The sequence below is a fragment of the Diabrotica undecimpunctata genome, chromosome 5 (genome assembly GCF_040954645.1).
Source record: "Diabrotica undecimpunctata isolate CICGRU chromosome 5, icDiaUnde3, whole genome shotgun sequence".
Classification (NCBI taxonomy): Eukaryota; Metazoa; Arthropoda; class Insecta; order Coleoptera; family Chrysomelidae; genus Diabrotica; species Diabrotica undecimpunctata.
In genome coordinates, this window is record NC_092807.1 from 70,776,883 (window position 1) to 70,798,838 (window position 21,956).

The 21,956-nt window shown below is 35.8% G+C and overlaps 1 protein-coding gene across 3 annotated transcripts in view; it reads right to left on the reverse strand.

Moving 5' to 3' along the window:
• Window positions 1–21,956, reverse strand: part of LOC140441382 (uncharacterized) — a 670,394-nt gene that overhangs the window by 375,068 nt on the left and 273,370 nt on the right. For all 3 annotated transcript variants that reach the window (XM_072532091.1, XM_072532089.1, XM_072532090.1), the window contains exon 3: window positions 19,410–19,551. In XM_072532091.1, the coding sequence (XP_072388192.1) occupies window positions 19,410–19,551 (142 nt within the window). The remainder of the gene's footprint in view (window positions 1–19,409; window positions 19,552–21,956) is intronic.

A 21,956-nucleotide genomic window follows, 5' to 3' on the forward strand; every position in this document is an offset into this window, starting at 1 on the left:
TGAAGGTGGCAGTATTATGGTTTGGGTTGGTATTATGAGTGGTACACGGACGCCACTGCTGGTTCTATAGAGAAGAGTCACTGGTGATGTGTACAGCAAGGAAGTATTAAATCCTATCGTACGTCTATTGCGAGGGGCAGTAGGTGATGAATTTATGTTTATGCTTGACAATGCACCTCCTCATCGAACAGCAGCAGTACAAAATTTTCTGGAAGAAGAAGAAATATCTACATTACAGTGGCCCTCGAATGCCCCCGACATAAACGTTATTGAACATGCTTGGGACATTCTCAAAACACGCATCAAGAAGCGAAACAATCCCCCTATTACACTTCGAGAACTAAAAGATGCTGCCTGTGAAGAATGGGAGAGAATTCCGCATGCCCAGCTCGACCGGTTAATCGTCAGCATGCCAAATCGCCTACAGGCATGCATACAGGCCAATTTAGGAATTACTAATTATTAGTTTTATTAAAAATTATTTTTTTCTATACTAATTTACTTTTAAATGTAAGTTGTACATTGTACGTATTTCACTCCAAGAGAATAAATATTTTTTTTGCATATGATTTATCTGGTTTTGAGATTTATTTAGTATTGTTGAAAATTGAAACAAAATAATGTTTAATTATTCAGAAGAGTGTATACATAAAAATCAATAAAAAGATGAAATATTCCAATATTCCAAACTTTTGGACATATGTGTATATATGTGTATATTATATGTATATGTATATATATATATATATATATATATATATATATATATATATATATATATATATATATATATATATATATATATGTATATATATATATCTCGCGTGGTTTCTACTGTCTGTATGACTTCGTCTTATATTCTTCGTTCCATATTTTTATTTCGTCCTTGATTTTGTTCCATCTCCTGAGCCAATGGTTGACTGGTGAGGAAACTGTTCAATTTTAACGTATCAACAGTCATTGTCGATCCAGCGTTAGTTCGTTCTGCAAAATTAGAATAAAAAAAAACTTCTGGGAATTTTCCTTTTTTTTTGCTTGAGATGAGGGTGAATGTAGCGTTTACGCTACTGATGATATTAATTCAGTTTAAAAATTGTATTAATAAAACCCCTAAATAAACCCCCTCGTGTCTTGTGACACGACCACGATCGATTTTAAAACGAAATTTTTCTGCACAAGCGCGAGGATCGCTTTGGAAAAAAGAAATCAAGTTTTAAAATCGATCGCGGGCGTGTCACAAGAAATTTATTTAGGAGTTTTATTAATACAATTTTTAAACTGAATTAATATCATCAGTAGCGTAAACGCTACATTGGGTACAATTAAGGTATAGATAAGAGATAAACTCAAGGTAAAGGTACGAGATAAACTCAATTAAGGTATAGATAAGAGATAAACTCAAGGTAAAGGTACGAGATAAACTCAATTAAAGGTATGAAATAAACTCCATCAAAGTAAAGATAAACTCAATTAAGGTACAGATAAAGTTAACTCACATCTACCAATCCATATGAATAGTGGAGAGACAGGTAAACAAACTGTATACAATAAGATATGTTAAAACTCAAATACTTTAAAAGATAATAGCATAGGAGATGACATTCAAGTTAAACAGACTTACTTCTGAATATCAGAACGATCCAATTCTAAATGACACATTCTAATTTTAACCTAACAGACACTCTAGGAACAACGTATAGGTATTAATATATTTCTGAGCCAAGTAAAGTGAAAAGTCCAGGGTGATCAGTCCTGAACCCACGCTAGAACACCGACACAGTAGGTAAGTAAGTGCATAAGCTTTATGGCCATGGTTCACGAGACCATGCAAACATCAATCAAAGAAAATGTTAAAGTGTTTCCTAATTATCTCTGTAAACATCTATTTAACTCAGAACTCAAGATGGGGAAAATTCCCGTTATCCATCTTGTACTCCTGTAATATGCAATTTGGACTTTGAAGAGACAACTAATAGCAAAATTAACAAGTCCATAAATTGAGATCCTAAACAACATTAAGATAAAATAAGATAAAGCACGTGGTGTTCGTGTGTATTAAGGTATAAAAAATGCTTATTAAAAGCTTAAAATTTTTATTTTAAAGAAGATATTTTCGGAATTGAATCATTCCATCATCAGTTTAATAAAAAGTTGTTAAAAACATTGTATGGCCACAGAAAAACATTGGAAGGACATCAGTATTAAAAAACAATCCTCATGGTATTTACAAAGGTAAATGCATTAGACTGTTAACTTTGTTAATTAATAAAAACTGAAAATGGGGGCATCTTACATGACCCCCTGGAGCTGGTGAGGTTTTATCGACTTACATTACCTCTGATCTGTGCTGGAGTTAGCCTAGACTCCAGCACAAACCTCTGCTCTATTAGGAGTTGGAACGACTATCTTCCAATCCGACATTCCAGTAAGGGCATCCATGGAACTTTGGAACCTGGAACCTGGAACCTTGTAAGGAAGATAAGTCTAACAAATTAATATCAAAAGTTCTAGAGAGTGCATCAGCGACTACTACACCTGAAGCTTTACGATGAACGATTTTATAATCGTATTGTGCCAATTTTAAAATCCACCTAGCCAAACGAGGAGATGGGTTCTTCATACTTTGTAACCACACCAAACTACTATGGTCAGTTATGACCGTAAACGAACGACCTTCGAGAAAATATCTAAAATGTTCAATACCTGTAATTATAGCTAACAACTCCTTTTCAGTTGTAGTATAATTTTTCTGGGCTTTATTTAATTTCCTGCTGGTGTAGGCTATAGGGTGTTCTTCTCCTTCAACAATTTGATAGAGTATCCCACCAGATGCTGTGTTTGAACAATCAGTCATCAAATAGAAAGGCTTAGAGAAATCCGGTGCTACCATAACTGGGGAATTTGTGAGAGCATCCTTGATTTTAATGAAAGCTTCATTAGCTTCAGGAGTCCACACAATATTTTGTCCCTTTTTCCTATTTTGAAGTAGATCAGTGATAGGGGACAACAAGGTAGAATAAGACTTGACAAATTTTTTATAATAACCCACCATTCCTAACAATCGACGGACTTGAGTGGTATTTTTAGGCACTGGAAAATCACGAATAGCTGATACCTTATCAGGATCAGTATGGAGACCATGTGAATCTACAACATATCCCAAAAACTTTATAGACTCACCACAAAAGCTACTTTTATCTAAGTTAATAGTCAAATTTGCATCTTTTAAACGCTGAAACAACTGCTGCAATACAGAGATATGAGTTTCCAAATCAGGAGTAATAACAAGAATATCATCAAGATAATACTGACAAAAAGGATATAAAGCAGGACCAATTACCAAATCCTTTAACCGACATATAGTCTGCGGAGCAGACACAAGACCAAAAGGCATTGTAGTTAACTGATACAATCCTTTTCCATTGACTGCAAAAGCAGTGAGTTTCTTACTGTCTTCGCTCAGTGGAATCTGTAAAAATGCTTTCTTCAAGTCAATAGATGAAATGAATTTAGCGTTTTGTAACTTACTCAGGATGATATCTATACGAGGTATAGGATACGCATCTCTGTTCATGGTTATACTGTTAAGTTTACGTCCGTCAAAACAGACACGAAAAGTCCCGTCTTTCTTTTTTGTCAACCACAAAGGGCTACAAAAAGAAGAAGTACTGGGCTCAATAATACCTAACTTTAGCATTTCATCTACCTCCTTTACTAGGCTTTCATGCCAGGCTTGAGGCAAGGGATATTGATATTGCCTTAAGGGCTTGGACGAACCCACATCAATGTGATGTTCGATGAGATGAGTTCTACCCAACTTATTTTTCGAAGAGATAGAAGAGAATGATTTGATAACATTATTTAACTGTTCTACTTCACGAGCATTAAGTCTACTCATATCTTTAACTGCATTGACACAAGAGATATTAAACGAAGAGACAGATAAGGAAAATTCAGGAAAATTTAATTCACTATTAAAAGTTTTCAGAAAATCCATTCCTAGAATAACTGAATTTTTAACTGAAGGGATAACAAAGAATGTAATCATACTTTTACAAAAACTAACAGAAATTTCAGTAGTGAATTGACCTAAAATCGGTTAAACTTGACCATCAGCTGTAGTCACCTGCAAACTCTGATCTATTCCTATCTTAACATTAGAATTCTGGAGAAATTCCAGACCTAAAGAACCTAAAATAGAGATATTGGACCCTGTGTCCAGTACAGCTAAACAAGAATTTCCTAAGATAAAGATTACACTAACAATGAATTAATATCAAAATCAATAAAAGAAGATAGGGGATTTTTCGGAGAGCCTACCGAGGAATCACATGTCTCATGATCAACTAACGTTGTTTTTTTTTCGGTTGGTATTTGCCGTTCTGTGGTCTTTTGTCTTTTGGTGGAAGGTGAGAAGTTTGATTGGTGGATGCTTGAGCATCTCCAGACTCGAGAAACTGCTTCCTGGTTTTTTTAAGGATTTTCGAATGTATTCCCTGTATTTCGTTGAGGAGCGGGAGCCAGGGACCACCCACCCCTTCTGTCGTTTCCCGAACAGAATTGACATTCAAATTTGCGGACACCTTGACGTCCACATCCATAACAAAACCGAATTCTAGGTTCAGAACATTCATAATACCCATGTTCTGATTGACGACAATTCCAACAGGTAATCTTTGAGTTAAAAGCAGAGACATTATCAGACCGAGAATAATTTGGTCTACCCGAATAGGACGAATCAGGATTTCTAAAATTCTGCCGAATAGGAGCTCTAGACACACTGTCAGACGTCCATAACAAAACTTCTTCCAGCTTCTTACATTTTTCAGTAAGATCAACAATCGATGGAATATCTGTAAGTGCCAGACTAGAATGGTACGATGACAACAATTTTTTCTTGATAATCCTGACAATATGGGGTTCAGAAAGAGGAGTCTTCAGAAGTTTACACAGACTAACAATCTCGTTAATAAAAATTGTAACTTTCTCCTGTGGAGTTTGTTTACGAGACTTGATTTCATCAAGGAGATTATCTTCGTAGTTATAGGGGAGAAAATCTGATCTAAGTTTGGCAACTAACTCTTGCCAAGAAGCAAAACTACCTCGGTTATTAAGGTACCAAGTAAAAGCTGAATCTTTAAATAAGTCAGCAGCAGAAGAGTAACACTCTTTCTCGCTGTTACCACGTGCTATACGCAGACATTCTACCTTCTCCAAGAAACTAAGAACATTTTCATTTGGTTGTCCTGAAAAATGTACACCCCATTTATGAATAGGAGCAGACTTAACAAAAGGAAAGGAATTTACAGAAACACTAGCATTATGAGGAGTTGAATGAGCCTGTGGAGTCACTCTAAAATCAAGTTCACCTTTCAGAGTAAGAATTCTAAGATTAAGAGACTTCTTTAGTTCATCCTCTTCCTCTGTTGTAGATTCTAATAGATGGACTCTACCTGCAACATGACCTAACAGAGAAGTATAACGACCATAGGCAGTGTCACTAGGGGAACCAACAAAAGAACCAATTTTCACTTTCAAATCTGCAAGAGTAGCCTCTATTTCAGGAATCTCATCACTAAAGTTAAGATGGGAAGCTGACAGAACAACATGACTCCTATTTGCTGAAGCTTGCTTCAAAGCACCTCTCAGAACACCCCTTTTTTCATCAACTGTTTTTAACAATGGACTGGTTAAATGACGGACTCTCAACTCATACTCTAATTCAGGAGCTAATAGATGCTCTACCTTAAAAGCTGACATATTACACAACTGAGAGATATACAAGAGAATGAGTAAAAGTAGGTAAAGTCTAACTTACTCTCTGACCCCAAGTAAATATTCTGAAGGGATACCTATACCAGTAATGTTTACTTGTTTTGGTCCAGTCGTGAAATCCAATGAAATGTACTGCTACAACTCCCCAAGGAACCTAAAATTTCAAAAACTGTTATTTCGAGGTAGTGACTCAACTTATTGACTACTCCGGACTTGTAAAATATGTGAAATAGTTAACTTTAAGTTATTTAAATTTTTAATTTATTTATTATTAATCTAATATAGTTATTTAACTAATCAAAACCAAAGCAATTTATTCAGTCTACACAGTATATAGCAAAACAAGTTGATTTAAGATATAGATATAAGGTAATGTCCAAAAAAAAATTAAAGTACAAAACTAAATGTTAAAATGAAAATCTAAAAGCACAACCAGTGAAAACCACATGCTCTGATGCTATGATCGTTTAACAGTTCGAACCGTGGGAGTGTCAAAATTTGCGCATCCACTTCTACAACGTGACGGCGAAGTGGGATTCAGAACGGCTATTTAAGGCGTGTGAATAGCGGAATTAGACAGTCTTGTAGCTAGCGCTCTAGGCTCCCTGACTCGCCGGTGTAGTGAACCTGCGAGCCATCCCAAACAGAGAGATTTTCGTATTGAGGATCATACTCTGTCCTTAACCAAGCGGAACCCATCGGTACTGTGTATTGAACATTACCGTGGATCTGCACAGAGCCAAGCCGGACAGAGAGATTTCCGTATTGAGGATCGTACTCTGTCCTTAGCCAAGCGGAACCCATCAGTATTGTGTATTGAACATTACCGTGGGTCTGCTATTTCATTTCTTTATTAGTAATAATTAGTTTCTTTTCTTTTATAGACGTTCGCCGAGGAATTCATTCATCGCGGGACCCAGACGGGAACGTAGAATTCATTTTATTTTTGTTTTATAAGTATACAACGTAGAATTCCTTTTTTATTTTTTATTTATTGTATATATACTAAATAGATTTATTTTTATTTCAAACCTGTGTTTTACTGAGTGTGTCGCCCCGAAAGAGCTACCCATCACAAACTGGCGCCCGAGCAAAAATTAATAACATGCCGACAGATAAAGACACAGACTCAGTAACAGGTACGTCGTGGATAAATCGACTTTGCAAAGAGGAATTGCAGAGCGAGGCCGAAAAATGCGCCTTAGATCCCAAAGGAACCGTCGACGAATTAAGAGCACGACTCAGAACCTATTTTACCTTTACCTCAGAACCCTTAAAGAAAAAACTTCCAAGGGAACAGAATCCGACACACTGACCCAGGAAATTTCGGGCATCCGAAGACAATTACAGGAATTAACAATAACGAAACAAATGGGGCAACCAGAATTGCTAAATCAAGTACGAAAGTGGAACACACACTTCGACAAGAAACATTCGGATGCAATAGAATTCTTAGAGAGGATAGACGAATTAAGCTTGGCCTACGAGATCGATAAACAAGATCTACTAAGAGCATTACCAGAATTATTATGAGACCACGCTTTGTTATGGTACAGAAACAATAACAAAAATTGGAAGTCATGGACAAATTTCTGCGAAGATTTTAAAAAAGCTTTCTATCCCAGGGGATATTTGCTACAACTAGAAGAGGAAATTCGAAACAGAAAACAGAGACAGAACGAACCAGTAGATAGATATATCACGGAGATTCAAACATTAATCAGACGAGATGGATCTTTTTCCAAAAACCAAGAACTCGAAAGGATATACAAAAATTTGTTACCAGAATATAAGCTTTATGCTCGCCGCTGGGATTTCGGGAACTTAGCCGAATTACAGGATTTAGCCCAAGAATACGAAGCTCTAGAAGACGAAAAGACCCGAGCAAATCAGATTTGCCGTGGAAACTGGAGACGCACGGACCAAGCAGAGTACGATACGAAAACGGCATGCTTTAGATGCAAGATGCCAGGTCACAGCCGTAAAAACTGCAAAAACCCATGGAAAAAGTTTTGTTCGCGTTGCGGCAGAGAAGGGGTTTACAGCAGCGACTGCTGTTTCAGGCGTCAGGGAAACGAATTACAGACTGGAGAAACAAGGAGTCGTCCCAGTCTGTAAGGCAAGATTCGACTCCATTCGTTTTCGCCGTTACACAGCCAGCAAGCAATGACATTCGACTGTTCGCATCACTGAAAATAGGACAAAGAACATACAGAGCGCTCATCGACACAGGTACCACTAAAAATTACGTCGGTTATAGAATAGCTCAGATATACAAGGACTCTCTAGATAGCTACAGCGGGAGAACAAGACTAGCAAATGGAGCGTCAATGGAGCTTAACCAGAAGTTGACAATTGAATGCGAGATCGATAAGTTACAAACCCGACAAACATTCATAGTAATGCCAGGGTTGACGGAAGATGCCCTACTAGGAGTGGAATTCCTCAGGAACCATTCTATCGAACTTAAATTCGATAAACATACGACCAAACAATACATACAACATCAAGAAGAGACATGTAACACTTTAAAAGACTCCACTCAAAATACGGAGTTAGAAAGGTTCCTAAGAAAAGAACTAAGGGAGTTTGAGAACATAACAGGACCCACCAACTTAATAAGACACGAAATAAAATTGAAGAAAAAGTGCGATCCAGTCAAGCAGCCTTATAGGCGGCACAATCCCGCAATGCTACAGATCATCAACCAAGATGTGGACAAGATGTTAAAAGAAGGAACCATCGAATCCTCCACAAGTGGTTGGAGTTCACCGATTGTACTAGTTAGGAAAAAGGATAACTCGTACAGATTTTGCATTGACTTTAGAAAAGTCAACGAACTATCAGATAAGGACGCATATCCGTTACCCAGAATATCGGAAATTCTGGATAGACTTAAGGAAGCAAATTTTATATCGACCTTCGATTTGAAACAGGGATATTTTCAAATACCCCTAGAAGAAACAAGCCGCCCAGTGACAGCATTCAGCGTACCCGGAAAAGGCCATTTTCAGTTCAAAACCACCCCATTCGGACTGAATTCCGCAGGAGCCACTTTCCAACGACTACTGGATAAGGTAATACCTCCCGATATGGAATTCGCGTTTGCCTACTTGGATGATATCGTAGTAATATCTAAAACGCTCCAAGAGCATTTAAATCACCTACATGAAGTCTTCCGAAGACTGAAAGAAGCCAGATTACAGCTGAACTTCGAGAAATGCACGTTTTGCCAGTCAGAACTCAGATACTTAGGACATGTGGTTGGAGCAGAAGGAATAAAAACTGACCCGGAGAAAACCAACGCTATAACCCGACTTACAGCACCGAGAAATGTGCGTCAAGCCCGCCGGTTCATAGGAATAATCATGATACCACCGATTCATAGAGAACTATTCGACAATAGCAGGACCGCTAAACATGTATCTGAAGAAGAAGATAAGATGGAAATGGACCGATAAGCAGGAAAACGCGCTTGAAGAGCTAAAATCAAAACTTACATCGGCCCCAGTATTAGCATGCCCCGATTTTTCGAAAACATTTTACCTGCAAACAGATGCGTCGAACTGTGGACTTGGGGTTGCACTAACACAGAAATACGACGGCCAGGATAAAGTAATTGCATATGCTAGTCGAACCCTCACACCAGCCGAGTCAAAATATTCCACAACGGAAAAAGAATGTCTATCCATCGTGTACGGGATAAAGCAAATGAGGCCATATATAGAAGGATACAATTTTAAGGTCATAACAGACCATCAGTCCCTCAAATGGCTGAAGAACCTTAAAAACCCGTCAGATCGGTTAGCCAGGTGGAGTTTAGAACTGCAACAGTACGATTTCGAGGTAATATATAGAAAGGGAGTCCTCGACAAGGTAGCAGATGCTTTGTCGCGACAACCACAAGAAAACCAGAGCGAAGAACCAGAGTCGAAATTATTAGCATCAGAACTGGAATCATGCAGTTGGTACGATAATTTATATAGGAATGTACTCCAGAACCCAGACGATTTCCCGGATTTACAAATATCAAACGGGAAATTATATAAACACGTTTGGAGCAGCCGTAATTTAGCCGACCCAGAGTTTAATAACCCATGGAAATTATGCGTACCAAGATATAAAAGGAAAGATATTTTGGAGGAAAATCATGACTCGACCACAGCAGGCCACTTAGGAATTGCAAAAACAATTTGCCGAATAGCGCAAAAGTACTATTGGCCTAAGATGTTTAAACAAATTGCAGACTACGTTAGAGCCTGTATGAAGTGCCTCCAATATAAACCGTCTCAAATGCAACCAGCCGGGTAAATGCAACCGTCCACTGTAGAAAAGCCTTGGCATACTGTCTCAGTTGATTTAATGGGACCATTCCCAAGATCTGCAAAAGGAAACATTTTCTTAATAGTCGTGCAAGACCGGTTTACCAAATGGGTCGTCGCCCAGCCAATAAGAGCAGCATCTACTAACTCAATCATCGACACTCTACGATCAAAAGTAGTCATGCAATTCGGTATCCCGAAGAAAATCATCTCGGACAACGGCGCGCAATTCACAAGCGGAAATTTTAAGGCGTTCCTAAAGTCCTATAACATAAATCACATTCTAACACCGCCGTACTCACCTCAATGCAATCCAGTAGAACGAATGAACAAAGTACTGAAAACGATGATAGCTACTTACGTGGAGGATAACCATAAAGACTGGGACAAATTCATACCAGAATTCTGCTACGCCATAAATTCGTCAAGACACGATTCAACAGGATTTTCAAAAGCGCTTCTTAATTTCGGAAGGGAATTAGACACAACAGAGGCGACAAATGGACAAGATATACAGGGGTATGCAGAAAACTTAAACAAGTTAGAAGCGTTAAGAGAACTAGCGAAAGTGCACATGGAACACGCTTTCGAGGACCAAAAGAAACATTGCGATCTAAGACGAAGAGACTGGCCACCACATCCAGGAGATCGAGCCATGAAAAAGGAACACCATCTATCATCGGCTAGTGCAGCTTTCACCAGCAAACTAGCGCCAAAGTACTCAGGACCATACATAGTAACGTCAGTGATATCACCAGTAATAGTAAAACTTAAATTGGTCGATAGTAGTAGCCGCAAGCAGATGACGGCGCATGTAAAAGATTTAAAACCGTGGGGAGGAAGATTGTGATAAAGATACCGAGAGGGATAGATGACATCACAAGGCTGTAGACACCATATACACAAAAAAAAGGTATGTTACTTTTTTTTCAAAGAGAAGGGGGTGTAACGATGCTCTGATCGTTTAACAGTTCGAACCGTGGGAGTGTCAATATTTGCGCATCCACTTCTACAACGTGACGGCGAAGTGGGATTCAGAACGGCTATTTAAGGCGTGTGAATAGCGGAATTAGACAGTCTTGTAGCTAGCGCTCTAGGCTCCCTGACTCGCCGGTGTAGTGAACCTGCGAGCCATCCCGGACAGAGAGATTTTCGTATTGAGGATCATACCCTGTCCTTAACCAACCGGAACCCATCGGTACTGTGTATTGAACATTACCGTGGATCTGCACAGAGCCAAGCCGGACAGAGAGATTTCCGTATTGAGGATCGTACTCTGTCCTTAGCCAAGCGGAACCCATCGGTATTGTGTATTGAACATTACCGTGGGTCTGCTATTTCATTTCTTTATTAGTAATAATTAGTTTCTTTTCTTTTATAGACGTTCGCCGAGGAATTCATTCATCGCGGGACCCAGACGGGAACGTAGAATTCATTTTATTTTTGTTTTATAAGTATACAACGTAGAATTCCTTTTTTATTTTTTATTTATTGTATATATACTAAATAGATTTATTTTTATTTTAAACCTGTGTTTTACTGAGTCTGTCGCCCCGAAAGAGCTACCCATCACAACAACCCAAGATCAAAACCAAAAGTTAAAGGAGATATATTTTTTTTAGAGCCAGAAGTGGTAAAGAAGCCACACGTTGGCTCTAGCCAATTGAAACCGCTATACTTCAAGAGTATTGGATTTTAGGAAGCGTATGGCTTACAAATGTCAGAAGCACTGGAAGAGAGGTGATGCAAAATACTAAAAATATGGCTAAGCTCAGAGGAACAAATTTAAATAGCCAAAAAGACACTAAATCTTAAGTGAGGATTCGGACTAGCTTCAATGCACTGAATCGTGGCTTTAAAAATGAACTGATAGGACAAGAAACGAAATGAGACCTGTTAATATCAAACGTGATACAACTAAAGAAGGTCACTGGGAATAAATCTATACAAAGAGGACGACAAGTAGAAAAGAAGAAGGGCGCCAACTCAACAATAGTTGATATTTTGAAGTAACGAATGACTGGAAATAATGATACTGGAGATAATCACCTGAAATACAATTGCTTGCTATATTATATACTGGTTAGTAGAAACTGAAATAAAACGCAAAATACCAATGATAAATATATTGATAGCAATATGTATATAGATATATATATATATATATATATATATATATATATATATATATATATATATATATATATATTAGCAATAGACATATAATGTAAAAACTAAATAACAAAATTGTATTATATCAAAAGTGAGTTTGGTCAGTACTCCTTATATCCTCTTTAAAAAAAACCACTTTAAATGTATTTCCCTCCCCTAATATATCAAAATTATATAATTTTTATTTACTCAGACCTGATTTAAAAAAACAAAAACCCACTATTTATATTGATTGAAACCCTAGATACTATATATATATATATATATATATATATATATATATATATATATATATATATATATATATATATATATATATATATATATATATAAAGAAAATATGTATCTACTTGATCATATGCATATGAGAAGTGTACAGTCGTAAATAGAAAGTAACAAAAATAGATAACAGTTAAAAAACTTATCTTTCACAGCACTAAAGTCCATGGGAAATTCCTCTTGGCACGTCTACACTAATTTGTTGCTGTGATGACAAATCTAATGGGGGTAAAAGGGTGGTCAAATTGGACACAGGTCTATTGGATCCGATATGGCACAGCAAACTCCAGGGGTAACCCCATAGGCGAGTTGCTAATAATTTACTGATTTAAGTGACTAACTAAACAGAGGAATATTCCCAAGTGAATATTCTCAAGGGAATATTCTCAAGTAACGGAATCTAAAAGTTAAGTATTAGATTTAGTTATTATATAATTTAATAAATGTAGCAGCATAGATTGACTGCACCAAAACAAAAACATCAAACATTCGGTTAGGTATTGGTCATGTCAAAATTTCTGAAGCTACTTTCAATGTAGACATGACAGGCTTGCGCCATGACATGAACATACGCAGAATACAGAAGGCTGTTCAATATCTGTGGAACCTTTTTATATTCCACAAAAAAAATTAAAGAAAAAAAGAAAACAAAAAAACTTGATGATAAGACATGGAATAAATCGGAATTTAAGTTTGACTATAGAAAAAAATGACCTTATGTTCTTTGCAAGTGAATCAAGGAAATTTTAAATTTAAATTATTTCGGAACCCAAAAATTAATCCCTAAAGAAATACTTAACTGCAATGATAAATTTGATTGTATGATAAAGAGATGATACGTGTTAAATGGTTTACTTACGTGGAGCAGCAGCACGTTGAAAAAGATCTTCCTTTTTTTTATGTGGAACTCTTGTTATAATGAATATTGATTTCTTTTTTTTTTTAAATTACTTGATTATTATTATCTCTGGCTTATATATTGTTTTATTGTTGCCCTAGATTGTGTTCTTTCCTCCAACTCCGTCACTTTGAACGTGAGAAAAACTTACCGGCGTGTCTGCTAATACGGGTTCTGACCAAAACTGCTCCCTCGATCGTAAAACTTGATGATTTCTCTTTTCCAAAGCGATCCTCGCGCTTGTGCAGAAAAATTTCGTTTTAAAATTGATCGCGGGCGTGTCACCAGAAATTTATTTAGGGGTTTTATTAATACAATTTTTAAACTGAATTAATATCATCAGTAGCGTAAACGCTACACAGTACCCCTTTCGCTGCTGATTGTCAAGTTCGCTCCTCGGTAAATTGTATTTTTACAGGTATTTTTCGACTTTTTCGACTATTTTTGGTAAAATATTTATTTCCGATTTAATTCATCTTTTTGACTTAGTGCAAATTTGAATTATTTTTATTATCTCTATCAGGATTTTTTTTAGTCCATAAACGGACTTTATTTTACAGGTATTTTCGAACTTGAAATATTTTCGTAAAATATTTATTTCTGATTTATTTAGTCTTTTTGACTTAGAATAATTTCTCTGAAATAATTTCATAAATCATTTCTTTTCAGACATCTAAGTCCCCAAGCGGAATAATTTTTCTGATATTTTATTACTTTAGGAACTTTAAAATATTTTCATGTATAAAATAACTTGTATGTATATGTATATTTTTACATTTTTTTATAGGTCTCATTGATAGCCGAAAATTTCCTAAGATTAATAACTTGCTTTGTTAACCATTTGGTATCATGTGATTGTTGTTTATTTGCAAAGTACCCACGATAAACAAAAATATCCATTTTTCAAAGAAAACGTCTGAATGAAAATTGTCAACTTTTCTGAAATCTCAGCGCTTAAAATTTTTATTTTGTTTATTTTTCTATTTTGTGTCATTTGTCACCTCGGGGAAACAATTAAGGGTCTAACCACCTTCTGAAATCCCCGGGTGCTCTGTAGAGGGCTTCGAATATACTGTCGAGAGCTCCTCTACTTATTCGAGGCGGAGCGATGTGCATCGAAATGCGTACTAGTCCACAGACTGTGACATTCGATGACACATTAGTCTTAGGTGTAATAACTAATCACTTTTCTTTCAGATTCTTAGTTCTGAGACTAATCAACACATTCTTCGTACAGATTCTTAGCATTAGTTAACTTTTATTGTATTTTATTTTAAAAAGGTAATTCCATTTAGCTTTGGACGATCTATATATCCACGGACCATGATCCCTACCTGCTCCGGTCGAATCAAGCTATGGATAGTGCGACTGGACCACCTTCCCTCATTCCCGAGGGTTCAGGCCAGCGACACTCTGAAACTAAGTGATATATGCTAATGAAATTTGGTGGGAGTTGATTATTGCACATTTTGTGACATACAATTAGGAATTTTATATTCATCATTGATGCTCAAACGGGTAATGGTCTAATTTTTTTAAATACAAAGTGGTAGGTACGACATTGAGATTTTTCTAATTAAAAATCATTTTTGAAATTTTTGTATTTTATTTCTATTATAATATAATTTGTGACAATTTTTTTTTTATCATATAAGGCCCCGCTTTTATGCAAGAATATAAAACATCTTTACGCGTATTTTTCATAGCTTTAATATATTCTCAAGAACTATGTAATACAATATTATTAAACCAGAATTAGAAACCGATTTAGAACCGGACCACAATCCACTTATGGCCAAAATGAAACTTAGTTTAAAGAAAGTTCAAAGACCAAAAATTATGAAGTACGATATTAACCAACTGAAAAATAAAACAGTAAAGGAAAAGGTACAAAAACGCCTAAAAGAAAAAACGTGGGCTCGTACAGAAACAGATAACACAGATGTAGAACTAGAAAATTTGCACAGAAGTAAGTCAAGAAATAACAGAGAAATACTTAAAACCTGAAAGAACAAATAAAAAGGAATGGATGACGGAGGAGATAAAAAGATTAAAGAAGCGGCAGGCTTATATAAACACAAGAACACTGGATTCCTGACAGATAATCAGGGAAACATAGTACTGGAAATAGAGCATTAAAGGGATATTTGGATTAAATACGTGGAAAAAACTTTTGAAGATATACGAAGTAACACTGGTATTACAACAAACACCAATTGCGAATCTGGACCACCATTTACAGTCGAAGAAGTAAAATATGCCATCAAAAGCACCAAAGATGGTAAAGCAGTAGGCCCTAATAATTTTCACTCAGAATTCTTAAAACTTATGGACTATGATGGCATAAAATGGTTGACAAATGGTTAACAATATATATGATACAGGCATAATTCCCCAAAAATGGTTAGTGTCAACTTTTATAAATCTTCCAAAAAAACCCAATGCGAGAAAGTGCGAAGACCATAGAATTATAAGCCTTATGAGCCATTTACTTAAAACATTTCTAAAGGTCATTCACAAAAGAATATATACAAAATGTGAGGAACAACTAACAAGAACACAATTCGGATTTCATTATGCCCTGGGAACACGGGAGGCCCTTTTTGCTGTACAGGTGCTATTTCAGAGATGCAGGGATGTGAATTGTGACATATACGTATGCTTTATAGATTACCAGAAGGCATTTGATAGAGTAAAACATGACAAATGAATGACTCCAATGCAAGAAATTGGAATTGACAACAAAGATCTTAGAATTATCAGAAATATTTACTACAATCAAACGGCCAAAATCAAAATAGAAGACCAGTGAAATGATAAAATTGCAATAGAACGTGGAATACGACAGGGCTCTATTTTGTCTCCATTGTTGTTCAATATTTATTCTGAAAGGGTATTTAAGGAAGCTTTAGACGGTTGTGCGAAAGGAATACTAATAAACGGTGAATGGTTGAATAACATTAGATATGCAGATGACACTATAGTTTTTGCCGATAATCTGAATGACTTACAGATATTAACAAATCGCATAACAGAAGTCAGCAACAGATACGGACTAGCTCTTAACATAAAGAAAACCAAATTTATGACAATTAGTAAAAAACCAATACTAAACGCTCAACTTACAGTCAACCAACAGAGTATCGAGAGAGTCGAGCAATATACATATCTAGGCACCAATTTGAGTAGCCAATGGGACCACTCAGCAGAAATTAAACAGCGAATAATAAAAGCAAAAGCAGCATTCGTTAGAATGAGAACCATTTTCAACAGTCGAGACATATCATTAAAAACGAAATGCCGTCTATTGAACTGCTACATATTCACAGTTCTGCTCTACGGAATGGAAGCGTGGACACTGACTGCTGCATCTATGAATCGGCTCGAAGCTTTCGAAATGTGGTGTTATAGGCGCATCTTACGTATATCCTGGGTTGATAAAGTTACTAATGTGGAGGTCCTGCGTAGAAAGGGGAAAGAATGTGAAATTCTCGTGACCGTCAAAACTAAAAAGTTGGAATATCTAGGATATGTAATGAGAAATCAAGAACGTTACGGCCTTCTCCAGCTGATTCTCAAAGGGAAGGTAAATGGTAAGAGAGGACCGGGAAGAAGACGCATTTCCTGGCTTCAAAATTTACGAAAGTGGTATAACACGACTACCCTGTTCCGCGCTGCAATAGACAAAGTAAAGATAGCCGTGATGATTGCCAACATCCGTAAAGGATAGGCACTTTAAGAAGAAGAAACCAGAATAATAAAAGAAAGTACTACTACTAACATTTTAAATAGGCGCAAAACTACAAAAAACTCAAACTCAAAAACATTCACAATGACCTCCCTGCAACGTGACACAAGATGCAACTCTTAGCCTCATTGGTTGTCGTAATCGTGCAAATATTTCTGGTATATTGCTTATTTATTTATGTAAAAGTGATTTCAGTTAAATTTATTGAAGTTATACAAAGAGCAGGTAGTAGGTAGCAAAATCAATTGGTTTTGAGTTAAAGGGCCTCAATATTGGTTTAGTCTATTTTTGAAAATAATGAATTTGAAAACGTAGGTACCGGGATATTCTAACCGGATATTCACATGAATATCCTACCCAGGACAACTCGCTTTGTTTTCGACAGGGAAACATTAAGAAATGTAATTCCGATACCATATTCGTGTTTATTGATATTCAGATGACGTATATTGAATGTGTAGGATGGATGATACGTTTCCAAATTCATGATTTTTAAAAATGGACTAAAAAACGATATTTTGAAGCTTTAAAACTCAGAAACAATTGATTTCTGAGTCTTGGGGCACTGAAAACGTTTAATCAGCATGACCAAACTACTTCTATGAAAAGTTTCAGCCAATTTAACTGAAGTAAAACACTTTTACATAAGTAAGGAATAATTGCACGAACACGACAACCAATTAAGCTAATAGTTGTCTACGTAACGTTTCAGGGAGGTAATTTTAAACATGTTTTGTAGCTGTGCACCTATTTGAAATTATATTAGTGGTACTTTCTGTTATTGTTGTGGTTTAATGTTATATAAGCTAGTTCTTGGGAATATATTAAAGGAACCAAAAGTACCCGCTAAGATGTTTTATTATTTTACATAAAAACAGAGCCTCATATGAAAAAAAGAAGAAAGATTTTTTGACAAAAATTATATGAAGAATTTAAAAGTGATTTGTAATTTAAATCTCAGTGACGTACTAAGAGTTGTAACTTATTTGACGTTTTAGGGAGGTAATTTTGAAAAATTTTTGTAGCTGTGCGCCTATTTAAAATTATATTAGTGGTACTTTCTGTTATTGTTCTGATTTAATGTTATTGTATTAGATAGTTCTTGGTAGTGTACTAAAGGAATCAAAAGTATCCGTTAAGATGTTTTAATTGTTTACATAAAAACGGAGCCTCATATGAAAATAAGAAAGATTTTTTGACAAAAATTAAATCAAGAATTCAAAAGTGATTTGTAATTTAAAAAATCTGAGTGACGTAGCATTTTTTTCATTAAAAAAATTTCATTAACATATCTTAACCAGCTTCAGGACAATAAATAAGTCGGTAGTTTCTAATAAAAATTTCAACACCCCGTATTTCTGAAAAGAAAGCATTTGCGGGCATATATGTTAATTTAGCAAACTGTCATTATTTTTCATGCAGAATCACTCCCTGAAGTTAGTTGCACGTATTTACTAAAACTCTGTATATTTTACAAATATGTATTATTCAAAAGAACCCACGAACTCAGAAACTCGATTTATGAGTCTTGGCGCAATAATAACTTTTGATGACCTTAGTATGACCAAAGCTACCTTCCTGCAAAGTTTAGCCAATTTAACTGAAACCAATTTTACATAAGAAAAGTGCCGGTTCCTTTTCACAATCTACTGTTTTTCTTCTAATATCGACTTACGTATGTACATGTATTAAGTAGTGATTCCACTCTATTTATATATTGTTTAGTTTCTCCCATACAAAATCTGTTAAATTTGTCCAATTTTTGTATCTTCGGGCTATTTCCAATTTTACTTCTTTGTCATTGGTATTTAAACTCTTACGAGCAATATACCTTTAATCGGTTTAGCTAATATGCCTGCTGTAAGAGCTTCTTCACAAACTTCTTGTGTTATAACGACATACACTCCCGTCTTTTACTAATAAAAATAATACATAGTTTTGCACTTTGCGAGACAAGGTATAGCCACTAATTTTACCGAATATAAAATCACTGCTTGTATTGAATTGAATCAAGCGATGTTTGGCTATTACGATATATTACCTAACTTATATTTTAAAAAACTGATGTAATGCTCCATATACTAAAAAACCCGTGTGAAATACTCCTCATTCTAAATTATTGTAAATAAAATACAATCTAACTAAAATTCGATGTCTAAACAACATAATCAATTTTGAAAAATATTTTTAATTAATTATATTTAATACTAGTTACCTTTTTCCTCGTTTCTTCAATATATTTCCTATATAGTCTGCTAAGATCGTGCCCGCTGCTCTGCCCATAGAACGAGCCAGAAGTGGAGGTAGTACTCCGTAAGGATTCTCGTTGTCCGTAAGACCAAGTTTTGCAAAGTCAACTAAAAGTAAAAATGCCTGAAAATCTTAATATTATTTTGTATCTTAAATAAAGAACCATTAAAAAAAATCATAATTTTATAAGGCCATGAAATGGCGTGAAAATAAATGGCCAGTGGCATTACTTGATTCCGGAACGCGTGGCTGATTTTAGTGAGGAATATGTTTATTTATTAGCTTACGATTACAATATTTTATATCTTTATCACTTAACTTATAGCTTCTAATATTAAGACTGTTTAACATGTCAGACCAGAATCCAAAAACATCAATTTCAGTATTGGTGCAATCTATAATATAAAAATAAATCGCAAAATGTGTTGGTAAATGTGTTGTTAGCCTAGTTTAAGATATAGGTGCCGGAGTTAGGCAACACGGATGACGGGGGTTAGACATGTCATGTGAAGGTTGCCGAAGCTCGGGCATGGATGTATGTTTTAGGGTTGAGAATAAACTGATGTTTATGTGAAGTAACGATTATTCTTTGTAACCCCTCTTCGATAACACGACATGGTGGCAGCTGGTGCTTTGTTTTGTTAACATTAAACAAGCAAAGAGTGATCGAACGTGACAGCAGTGCAAATCTTATGCATAACCTATAAATCAGAGGGGACCTAAAACCCTTAAAATTGATGCACCTATCCAAATAAATAAAGAAGTGTTTGCGAACATTTCGGCTCCAAGCGAATTTGATTTTACACAGCCGCATGGCACATGGCACCAATGGAAGAAAAGAGTAGAGAGATATATGTCTGTAAGTAGATTTGGACAAAATCTGACAAGGATAAACTAGACCTATTTTTGTATTTAATGGGAAATGAAGCAGAAGATATTTTACTTCAAAATCAACCATGGGAGAATGCATCCTTTCAAGATGTAATGCAGATTTTCGACAATCATTTTATTCCCCGAATAAATACAATCTTTGAGAGATTTCAATTTAATTCAAGGGTACAAAGGCCAGGAGAACCTGTGGGAAACTTTATTTCAAGTCTACATACTCTTGCAGAGCACTGTAGCTATGGAGCTCTTAAAGATGAGTTAATTCGTGACAGGATTGTTATCGGAATAGCTGACAAAAAGGTGAGCGAAAGAATGCAACTAAATGATGGTTTGACACTAGAGAAGGCAATACAAATAGCACGCCAAGCTGAACTTCAAGATAGTCAAAATATAATTATGAGACAGGAGCAGTCAGTTAGTGCAGTTAAACAGGACTACAGGGAGCGTAGTGATAAAAGACATCAAGGTAAGAGTTTTGCTAAACAAGAAACAACTCATGAGAAAGTTAAGGAAGGTTACAGATGTGGATACTGTGGCATACCTACATGTAAAAATAGGGAGAAATGTCCAGCCAAGTTCTCTGAATGCAGATCTTGTTCACTTAGAGGTCATTGGAGTGTGATGTGCAGGAAAAAAGCTGTCAGAGCTGTTAAGTGTTCAAGGTCCATCAGTAGCAGTAGTACAGACGACGAAGGAAGGGATTCAGTAAATCAAGTGGTACATACAGATTCCTTTATTGACCAAGTGTACCTAGACAAGAAGGATCGTTGGTATGTAGACATCTTATTGGATGACAAATTTAAGGTACCTTTTTTTGTGGATACAGGAGCAGATGTTAACTGTTTTCCCTATGAAAAATTACCTCCAGAATATATGGGTAAAATTGTGGCATGTGATGCAATTGGTACAGCGGACGATCATAAATTGGACACAGTGGGTAAGCTACATATAAAATTTACTTATGACGGTTTTACAAATGATGAAACAATATATTGTATTAGGAAGTTGAGGCAACCTATATTAAGCAGAGAGTCAATCATTAGGTTTAATGTTCTAAATTTTTCTAAATGTAAGCTTAAACAGGTAAATCAAATCAGTTGCAGTGTTGTTCATTGTAATCAATCTAAGAGTACTAATATGTTTTCAAAATTTAATTTAGAGTCTGTGGCTAAAACATTTCCTGGTATTTTTAGTGATATAGGTGAATTTAAAATAGAAATGTCAATTAGAATTAGGCCAGATGCTAAACCTTATGTACAGAGCGTTCCCAGAACTGTTCCTTTACCTCTGTTACCAAAATTAAGAATTGAAATTGATAGATTGCTAAAATTAGGGATAATTGAACCCATTGAAGATCCTACTTCTTGGGTCAGCCCAATTGTTTGTGTGGACAAGGGAGATTGTGTACGGCTTTGTGGTGACTATACTAAACTTAATGAAAACGTGTTACGGTCACATTTTCCTCTCGGGAAAATATCTCATACACTAGCACAGTTGAAAGGGTCTAAATTCTTCTCAAAATTGGATACCACAAGTGGGTTTTACCAAATAAGATTGAATAAGGAAAGTCAGTTGTTAACAACTTTTATAACAACTTTTGGCAGATTTTTCTTTAAAAGGCTTC